The sequence below is a fragment of the Falco biarmicus genome, chromosome 9 (genome assembly GCF_023638135.1).
Source record: "Falco biarmicus isolate bFalBia1 chromosome 9, bFalBia1.pri, whole genome shotgun sequence".
In the NCBI taxonomy this organism is placed as follows: domain Eukaryota; kingdom Metazoa; phylum Chordata; class Aves; order Falconiformes; family Falconidae; genus Falco; species Falco biarmicus.
Window position 1 is genome coordinate 29,965,717 of NC_079296.1, and position 11,079 is coordinate 29,976,795.

General features: G+C 35.7%; 1 protein-coding gene across 3 annotated transcripts in view; it reads right to left on the reverse strand.

Annotated features, from left to right (window-relative positions):
* MYOF (myoferlin) overlaps positions 1-10,347 on the reverse strand; it is a 72,134-nt gene extending 61,787 nt beyond the window's left edge. For all 3 annotated transcript variants that reach the window (XR_008823946.1, XM_056352271.1, XM_056352270.1), the window contains exons 1-3: positions 10,125-10,347; positions 4,105-4,160; positions 3,141-3,232 (exon numbers count right to left, since the gene is read on the reverse strand). Coding sequence is in view for 2 of the 3 variants with exons in the window: in XM_056352271.1 (XP_056208246.1) it covers positions 3,141-3,232; positions 4,105-4,160; positions 10,125-10,212 (236 nt within the window). In the remaining variant the exon portion in view is untranslated. The remainder of the gene's footprint in view (positions 1-3,140; positions 3,233-4,104; positions 4,161-10,124) is intronic.
* Positions 10,348-11,079: the final 732 nt, after the last annotated feature.

Sequence of the window (11,079 nt, forward strand, 5' to 3'; positions counted from 1 at the left end):
CTCCCTTTCAAAATAGCAACAGCCAACACTACTTGGCATCGACAGAAAAAGAAGAGCAAGAGCACAGCAAACAGAGGAATGGATCCTTGTTAAAATCTAGGACTTTACACAAAGTAGTAGGGAACTGGCACCTCATCTTTTATAAGCTGGGGTTTTTTCTGCACAGATGTTTTTTAAAAAATATCCTCTATGAGTGATGGTTGCCCCAATGAATATTAGACAAAAATCACATTATTTAAGTAGAGAGCCAGCAGATCTTAACCACTGTGGGATAGCTAAAGATTAAACACATTGATGAAGCTTTATCTGTTATGTCTGTTAAGAAAGAACTCCTGACTTTGCCAGAGCTTTTAGTACAAGCATGTTTCAACACAAAATAACACCCCTTATCCCTGCTGTAGATTATCTAAAAGAAAAGCGTTCTGATTAGCTTGCCACCATGCAAGGCCTCATACTTTTCCGGCAATTGATTTTAGGGACCAGGTTCATTTTTGTGTGACGAGTCATAAAACAAACGGCATGCAGAACAGAAGAGGTTGCTAACAATTTCAACCGGTAATTTATGTCATCTTTATTGAAACGATATGCATACATTGCTTTAACATATCTTGTATAGCTCCAATTCTGATATTAAATTAAAGCTTAAATCCTACAAAACTCCAGATATGGGTGGTTTTCTTTTTTAATCTCTATCATCTTATGTTCAGATCCACCTAAAACTTGTTAAGAGTCTGCATTATGTATTTGTTTCATCACAAATACAGCAGGAATCTCAAAGTCCAGGTCAAAATGACAAAATGCACCCTCCAGCTTTACTGAAGTTTATATATTATGCTTTTTAATAGAATGTGATTTAATTGAATTCTAGTGTTCCCATATATACCATTTTCATTTTTCACAGCAACAATTTTTGTCAATGGCCAAAAGTCCTAGCAACTCAGTTCACAGGAGCCAATCTACTCATTAAAAAAAGTTTGAAAAATAAAAAATTAAAGGTAGTTGAACAAGACACCTTAATTACTTATATATTTAGTTATTACATGTTCCTATTCTGGAAGAGTATAAACCTAAAAAAAAAGTTTAAATGCCAACATGGACACTTGACAAGTGTTTCGGCACTCTACAACTTTTTATAATGTCATCTCCTTTCATATAAAGATTGAAGCCTCAGTTCAAGGTACCTCATTTCTCAGTGTCTTCAACAGCAAGATTAAACTAAAAAAGAAAAATATTTTTCAGAAAGTCATGCACTCTGTGCATCTTTTCTGGTGTAATTAGTTCATGCATAGAAAAACTACATATATTTTTCATTTTTTAGTTGAAGGAAATCTATTTGTGTGTTGTGTAATATCCTTCAAGGCACACACAGCTATAGTTACTATTTGTTTATCTTCAGTTCTCTAAAATGAGTAATAAAACCTGATTTTGTCAGAACTAAAACTAAGCATCTTACTACTCATGAAGAAGTTTTTGTCTGAACACTGAGGACTCAACAAACTACTGCATAAATGACACTTTCCTTTAGCCTCTCACAAATGAAAAAAAAAAAGACCTATGTAAAAAGATCTGCAGCTTTAGTTCCCAAGATACTTGATTTTTAGATGCCTGAAAAATGCAGAACCCAATTTTAGGTATACAGGTACTGTTCATACTGCACTAGCTCTAGAATAGGATTCAAGCCTATCAACATGCACTATTGGCACCAACCAAAACGGTGCAGGGGGAAGGAGCCTTGAATTCCTAAAAGTTTGGGACATCATGAAAATAGGTATTTCTGTCTGCTGAAGACCAAAGCTCTAAATCCTTTACTGGTAATAGGGGTCTTTGCCTTTCATTTCCAAGAAATGACTATCAGAAAAGGCAATTCTCAGTGGCCTCACCCCCCGTTTTTTATAAGCCTAGAGTCCTGTAAGGAATGGGAAGCTAGATATCCATTTTATTCCTCTGCTGAGGTTATTCAATTTACTTTTCACAGAAGGGTCTCTTAACATCAAACTACGTATGTTCTTTTAAAAAACCAACAAACCAAAACAAACCACCAACCACAGAAAAAAATCCTCAATCCATTTTTAAACAATGTTTTAAAAATGTAACCAGAAGAGGAGGTAGCATCAGTGTTGCCACTCTTCTACATATGCAATGAGCCTGAGGCTTACAAGATTTGACCAACAATTGCAGACTGATTCATTTCCCTACTCAGTATGAGTGAATTTACTCTGGCGTCTGACCTCAAAATAAGAGCTCTGCAAGCTTGTAGAAATTAACTTCTGTTTTCAAGTTTTTTAACAACCATCCAGAGAACTCAGGATTCACTGGGCCAAGAAGAGTAGGAACATGACATTTCATAGACCCTCACTAGCTAGGACACTCAAAAAAACCAGAAACACAGATTCCATTCCCAGAACAGTTTTTGCATTTTATCCAACATATTTATCCCGATGACTAAGCCATTCTCCCAGGAGATGAGTTTCAGTCTTCAATCCCTCCAGACAAGATAAGAAACTGAACTTAGGCTTCCCCTCTTCCTAGGCAAGACTTAAGTAAATGATGTATAACAGAGCCTCTTCAGGAGATTTAAAAAGATAGTTAAGAGCTTTAACTGCATTTTGTAATTTTTGGTGGTTTCTGGTAGCTGTGCTCTGAGAATGCCAATTAAGAGTTCTTCAGAACTACTGTCTGGACACTTATTATATACAGTCTAGGGAACTGCCCCACACCATTCTGCAAGACGACAACCTGCACCAGGTGTCTGTAGTGGCATAAATCTCGTTACACAAGGACCTTTATTACAAGTAAGCACCAACTGAAATATGGCAGTATTTTCAAATGACAGTCATAGGTGAAGGGATCTAAATTTTACCCAAATTCTGCCTTAAATGCATAAAATGTTGCTTTAATTTTGTTTCAGCATGTCTAAAATTAAGTGTAAAAAGAAAGTTGACACTGCTTCAGAGTAACAATCCAACTGGCGAGGGATGGAAAGTGCACTGGCTTACAGACTACAAGTAGGTATTACATCAGAAACCACTAATTGCATCCATCATTTCTGTCCAGCAATTATCAGTTCCATTTTTTCCCTGGACTTCTCTATTAGACGTTGTATTTAATACTGCAGGAAAAAAAAATCAAAAAGAACTTACTTGTTTTGTCCAATTGTTTCAAAATCCTTCACAATAATTGTCAGGGAAGATGAATTATCCAGAGCAATTCCTTTCAAGTCAAATTCAAGGATCTGAACAAAAAAAAAGTAGCAAAACCAAATTATAATTACAAGTTAAGTGTAAATTAATTAACAGCAGCGTAGCAAATACAACAAAATCATTCAGAAATAGATTTTGCATTTAGTGAGACACAGCCCAGACAAGCTTAAATTTGCAAAAGTAAAATTAAAAATGCTCATAGCACAGTCTTGATTCGGTAGTTACTACTAATAATAACAACAGAAAAAGAACTAAATTGTTTAATAGTGGGCCATAACCTCTTTTGCAGTTCCACTTCCTCACACTAACATAAGTATTTTCTTATCATTCGTAAGATCTGATACTATTCACCTGCAATACTGGTTGAAGTCAGTTGCTGTTGAATTTAGACAAATATTTGTAGGTTCCCTTTCTTTGTATTCCCAAGCACAAAATACAAGAATAACCTTTACCTTTCATTTCTGGTTGTGAGAAACAGTACTAAGAAAACACCTTCCCCAAGAAAAACATTACTGAAAGTGCAAAATAGGACCAGTCCTATAAATAAACCATAAGGAACTTCAATACATGATTCATTCTAATTCTGCAGGGTTTTTTCCTAGTATATAATAAAGGATCCAGGTATGTTCCAATACATGTGACAAAGCAATGGCTGAATATCATTATGTCCAAAGTAAGTGGGAACAAAACTAGGCCACAAACTCACCAGATATCCATCTACTTTCACATAAAAACATTACTTAATGAATTGTAATACACAGCACAGGATGAATCCATTCATCCAAGTTTACTAACACCTATCACTAGTTCTATTCCTAACTGATATTCACAGCTGCAGAAACGGACTTAATTTTACAAGCATTTTGTCTTAAAAAAGACCAAGAATTGAATAAAAAAAAATTACCTCATTCCAAACAGGATTAAGTTCACTGTCAATTTTCTTCGTTTTCTTCTTTTCATCTGTAAATACAAAGTGTGATGATCTGTTTTTACTAAAGCATGACACAAATATCACAATTTTTCCTTTCACTTTTCAAAAGAAAAGTTTGAGCTTTAAACCAAACATTTCAACTCATTTCCCCTCTTCCAGCAGCTACACATTTTACAAGCAAAAAGTCCTCTGGGTAATTTTACTAGTTGAGGCTTTTTCTTCTGTTTTGTTTAAGCATAGCTAGATATATTCCCAAAAAGCAATATGTTTAGATTTCTCAACCTCTTATGACCCTTGACTGCAACCTCAGTAATGATGAAAGAAAACAGACTAAAAGGCTTGGAGACATCAAACCAAACAGTAACCTCAAAGTGATGAACTTCAGCAGTAAAGAAAACATTGGAGCTACAAAATACTTGTGTTTAGCTCTGAAATAAAATCGCTTGGAAAATAAAAATATCTTAAAAAGATATGCTTACAGTGTCAACACTTTCTGCTTTAAATAAGCAAATATTAGCAGAAATATACATGCATGTAAGAGGAAATACAGTCCATCCTGAAAAAACGTTTTCCAGAGGTTATGCAGATCACTTCACTGACATTTACTGTAGCCTAAAAATCACAAACTTTTCATACTTCTTGGCAAAATTTGCACTGGTCAACTTAAAAATCATGGGAGTTGGGGGGGTGGTATAAATTATATATAGTGTGGCATTTCTATTCAGATTCCTTCTCCCAAGAGGAATAATACAACTCAAGTGCTGCAAAGGTCCTTTGCAGGCCTCCCTCAGCTATTAAAAATGAAAACAAAATTCTGTTCTTACAACAGGTTCAATGCAAGTAACATGCCATGGCTTTATTTTTACTTTTTACTTGTGCTACACATATACAGCTCAATGGAGAACAAGTCTTGCCACAACATTCAGAAGTGCAAAAGAACACTCAGCTCTCTAAACATCAGTTGCATATATTAGTGATTAAAATGAGTATATTTAAGTACAGTCAATAAACTAACTGCTGATCCATAAAACAGTCAGCCACAAGTCTGCTTCAGGCACACTCCTTGTATTTAAGGACTACAGTAAAGGTAATAGTGGTTTTATTATTCACAAGTTATAGCTAGTTTGCGACAAAATGTTGCAAAGGCCTGGGAAGCTAGAGTAAAGATATGCCAAATGGGGAAGTTCATATACCCACTATTCAAGCAGTAGGCTGCAGTGGCTCATTGCATTGGAATAAAGTGGGATGTACTGAAAGACAAAAAGTCAGCCCATACAGCAAATTGCGAGAACTGACTCACATTTATGTAACAGGAATTGCCTACCATTTATACAGGATATTGACTCACATCACACCACAAAGGAAAGAACTTTCATAACATACCATGCTGTGGACTCACATTTTGCAGAACAAAGAACTAATTAACATGCTAGCAAGAGAAATTCAACTTCATGTTATCTAATAGGAGACAAAGCATTTTCAAAACTGAATATCCCAGAATACCTAGGATTTGGCACTGATACTCCAAGTCCCCTTGCAAATAGCAGCTGGGAGTCTGGGAAAAGATGCTCTCAGTGCTGGTGAAAAAAGGAACAGTTGCAGCTGTTTGTAAAGGAGATAATGAATCACAGACCTGATCCTGACAGACCTAATGGACAGAAGTCCTATGATCCCTGCCTAAGCTCAAATGTAACTCTGTAAGGTAAGGAAAGCCCTGACTTGAACAACAGTCAAGGCGATTCTTGACAAGGAGTAAAATTTTCTGCTCTGGACTACCCATTTTCATAAAAACAAGAGTAAGATTTATAATTCCACTAACAATATGAATATTCTAGATTATGCTAAGAAAAAAACCTTTTCGTGTGATGTATTTCTGTGAAAGCTGGACGGAAAACACTGGGCATATTGGATTTTAGTTGTAACTTTAGTCAGTTTGAGTGTAGCACTCACATTCCTTAAGCATGTATTTTGCATGTATTTTCTTCACTTCACTTTCTTTTTATTAAATTTTTTATCATTCTTTTAATGTACTGGGGTCTTGTTTGGTTGGTTTTTAAATTGTTGAAAAAGAGCTTTCTTCTCCCCACCAAAAAAAACATATTTGCCAAGGAGAGTTAGATGGACTGTCCAGTTATTCCAGGAGCTCAGGTAAGTTCCAGGTCCTCAGGCTGCCTTCCCCTACTGGTAATGAATCCAGCTACAGTAGCCAAGACAGTAAACCACATCAGGGTGAACCGTAAGATAGGGCCAGTCATCATTTTTAGTTTGGCCCTACCAAGCAGTAAGAGCAGGAAATTATAATGGATACTTCATATACTTGTTTCTTTAAAAACTAACTACAATAACCTTGGTACTGTAGAAGAAATCATTATTTGCTTTATCTTGATAAAGGCATTATACTACCACATATTGTTTAATGTTCTCAATTGGAAATTAATGTAATCAGAACTTAGTGATAATCACTGAGATGACACTGTTCAAAAAAATTCATTCAAGACGAACTGTTTAAACAACTGTTTCATCACTAGAAAGTTAACTGCAGTACCACAAAACAACCAATGCTTACATCTTAAATTTTTTCTTCTATTATAACTACCTATTTTATCAATTTCAGTCGGAATTATTGGGGAACAGCTGAAACAAGCATTATGTTTTAGAATAGTCTTAAGATTCAAAAGAGAATCGCATTTCAGTTCACTAGGTTTCCCATAAAACTTTTGTGAATGAAGATGTAAGATTGCACGGTGGCAGCAACTACAGGATCAAATGGACAGACCTCCAAAAGTCAGGAAATTAAAGTTAGGGTAATTTAATTCTCTGCAAAACAGAAAGTGTAACTTTAGTGAAAAATTACACTCTTAATACTCTTTGCTTTCACACACTGAAAATATAAACATAGCTATGAACTACAGCAAGCCTGCTGAAAAGCTCTTAAATTAAGCACAAATGGAAAAAGAAATTGCATTCAAGTGGGCCCAATCAAACTGAATGCCATTTCACATCAGTTTTTCAGGCATAAAGCTGAATGAAGCAGGCAAAATGAATGACCAAAGCACTAAATGTCCTAGAATTGACTGTACATATAAGCAATTGTGTCAATTTTTACACCCGAAGTCAAGAACCTGACACGTTTTTCTTCAGTTTGGCGTATCTGACAAACCAAAAGAATTGTACTGGTTTAACCATTACCACTTAGTGCCACTTCAGCAAATGTCAACAGTTTTTCCTGTTAATTTAATTTAACTAATAATTTGTCTCATGTAGAGTGACAATGAACTCAGAATTCTGCAGTAACAGCACCCAGTTCCAGAGAGCACACTCGTTTACTTTCAGGGTGTAGTTCTCTTTGAACAGTGAGTTGTTCTAAAGTAAATAAAAGCTCCATCCCCCTAGAATGAAATAAATATGTAATTAAAAAAAATGTCAAATGCCTGCACAAAACCCCTATACTGTAAATAAGATATCACAACAGAAACAGCTGCTTATTTCCTCTTAATATGTACCTAATATGTCACTGTATTAATCATAGCAACTGTATAGTATATAACTAGCACAGACAAATCTGATACAAGTCCATCATATACATAGATGAAACTATACTAACATATGTGTGTTAACATATAAAGTGTTCGCAAAGTCACTTACTATTAGTTGTAGGATCATGGCCTTTTTCTTCACAGCATAGCTGTAAAGTTCTAATCCTGAGAGATAATGTGTGTTTTCATTGAAGTCTTAAAATACTGAACCTGACATCAGAAAAGGCTATGTAATGAACAAAACACTGTTCAATGAAATGTCAATTTCCACTGCAATTTTCTGTCAAATGAGTGCTGTTCTCTAAGACTTCTGCAAGAATACTTCAGTCAAGCAAGAACACGAGAACGTACTGCAGGGCTATGGCCAAAGTCCTGCAAGTGTCTGAGTCTTTTCCCAGTCTGGAAAATAAACTCCAAGTTGTGTTTTTTATGTCCCCCAGGAGACTCAGTGGGTATGTACTACTATGAAAGACTGCTGCCCTTTGACATACAACTTCCAAAAAATAAGACTGGTTTCCCATGTCTACACACTAAGAGGGTAAGGGGGAACAGGCTGTATATAAAAAACCATCTATAAGCATAAACAGCCAGAACTTCAACATATTTCAAATATGATCCCTATGACCTTGCACCTGGCAACCAGGTACTCTACTTTCAAATTAAATCAGAGCAGTTCAATAGCTGGCAAAAGCCTGGTATTTTCTGACCCCCCTGAATCACTCTGGACAGAAAGCAAAATATCAGACTATTGATAGGTAGTAAAACTACATAAAAAGAAGTGGTAGCTATAATGAGAAATTCAATAATTAATAAAAAACTGTCACAATTAGGAAGTTGTATTTAAGACAATGGTTAGGCATGTTTGTGGACATAAAAAATCCCAGTTATAGAACATAAAGGATAAATATAAACTTATTCCTTTAATGCTTGTTACCCAGTTCCTGTGTTTGGATAATTGAAGGCCCGAGAAACAAATCCAGCAATGAAGAAGGAAAAAATTAAATCTGTAACTTGTATTTACTAAAAAAAAAACGAATTGCATTAGGGCACACAGTAGGAACAGAAGTTTACATGGAGGAATAAACAGACACTTGAGGCATAAAGAAGCAAAGGCATAATAAACCAACTCTGGAGTATGAAACTGCTGGAGCAGAGGTAACACAGAAAGGCAAAACTGTGACAGGAAAGCAAAGAGAAAGGCAAGAAACTGAAAACAGAGCATGAACACTTAAAGCAGCAGGAGAAACAAATTGAACAAACCAGAGAAATTACAGTACACCAGTAACATCACTTTTTGCAGGGCAAATAAAATATTTTTTTAAGAATTCGGAATTTCCAAAAGCTACTGAGACAGGCTCAGCCACTTGCTCTAACACACAGGAGGGTAAAAAACATAAACTTGAAAAAGAGAAGGAAAAGAAAGAAAATGGAATGATACCACAACTTTCTGATGCTGAAATAAAGTATACAAAAACTTTTTTGTTTTGGAAGTTAAGATGCTGGACCTGTACTGCCTTGTCCTTTTCCAGCCTCCAGCAATATGTCATGATTTCAGATTTGGTTTCTAAAGGTGACAAAACCCTGCAATGATTTTTCATACTTTAGGAAATACCATTTCCATTTCAGTGCAATTAGAAAACCAGGTCACCAGGAATTAAGACGACCATTTGTCACAACCTGGTTTAATGCTATTACACGATCCAAAATTGCTTGGAGGTTTATGCACCTTAACGCTATGCTAATACTTGAAATCAAGTTCCTTTAGTCTAGGCCAGTGAGGAAATTATGTCAACAGGTAAAATATACTGAAAAATATAATTAGCTTTACATATAAATGTTCATTTTATCACACCGTTTTCTCCTTCTCCCATATGTATCTAACAAGCAATTAAAGTGTAAAATGTGGTTTCCTTCCTAAATCTTTTATTTTAACCCAAATAATCTAAACAGGCAAAATATAAAGTGCAATTCAGTTTGTAAAAAATACCACCAAAACAAACCCAAACACCTTTAGTAGTGGTACTACTGTTTTTCAACACACTGGTAATAACAACAATAAACCAGTCACAATAAAAACTGGTACAGTGAGCAGTGGCTGTGCAAAGTAATCAAGGCAGAGGAATGATTGTTTCAGAGGGAAAACAACAACGTAATCTTCAATAGCAGAATGAAAAGTGAAATCATGCAGTTAGATTAGGGTTTTTAAAGCAAAGGGCTAAGCCTTTGCAAAAGCTTGTAAAACGTGGATCCTGAAACAGAAGCACTGGTGGCCATAAAACACCAAAGCACTTCACCCAGTTAAAACTTCACTGAGTTAACTCCTGTCTAATTAAAAAGTCTTCCCTAAAGTTACATCAGATGTAACTCCAGGAAAACATGTTTTCATAGATTTCCAAATACTTACATAGGGCACTGCCTTCAGAAAACCTCCTTCCTGAGTATGACAGTTTTGCTTACCTTTAAAAATAACAGAAACAATAGGATCTGGTTTCCCAAACTTGGTTTTAGGGATATTGGTCGCAGATTCCACAATCACCCGAAGCATTGTTCCCAGTCTTGACTAAATGTCGATTGTTACCAAAGAAATTTAAGGAAGTCTTAAGCTTCAAACTCCTAAACTTCTGGACTGAAATGCTAGCAGGAAGAAGAGGCAGGGAATAGCTGGGTAACAGTAAAGAAGGTCTATGGGTGGATCTATGACGGACTAGCTCCTGCAGGCTATAAAAAAAAAAAAGGACCTGTAAATTGACACCAAGTTCTGCGTCGATGCAGAAAAGAGCTCTCGCTAGTAAAATCCGGTAACAGAAAGGGCACAGTGTAAAAACGAATGCACATTTTTTTGTTGTTGCTTTTACTCTTATACTACGTGGTCAGCCTCTCGTCAGTAACAAGGCAAAAATAAGCATAAGCAACATGAACATTACGCACAACTCCAGTACTCAAGATACAACTGCCTCTTAGTATACCAAAGTACTAAATTTCACAACAGCTTATATTTTCTTCCTCTTAATTTTTAAAGCTTCTTTGTTCATAAATGTTTTTAACTTGCCTCCGTGTCAGTCTACAATCACAAAATACCTACGGTCTATCAAACCTAGTTTAAGTGCTCCCCCTTCAGTTGCACTCGAGAACAACTACGTTTTATGCGAAATAAATTTTGCATTTAACATATTGAATTTAGTAAATCTCTTGAGGAATTATTAAAATATAGATGCATAAGTTAAAATGAAAAAAGAATTAAGGAAACACCTCTGTTACAAATACCTGACTCATGAAAAGCAAGTTCAGAAATCTTTATTGTGAGGCAAAGTCAAAGAGCAAAAACCGCAGTGCTGGGCACGTGAGACTAGTCAGAGGCGCGTGCTAAACGAGTTCAAATAAGAGCTATTTATACCATCAAGGCTGTGTCAGC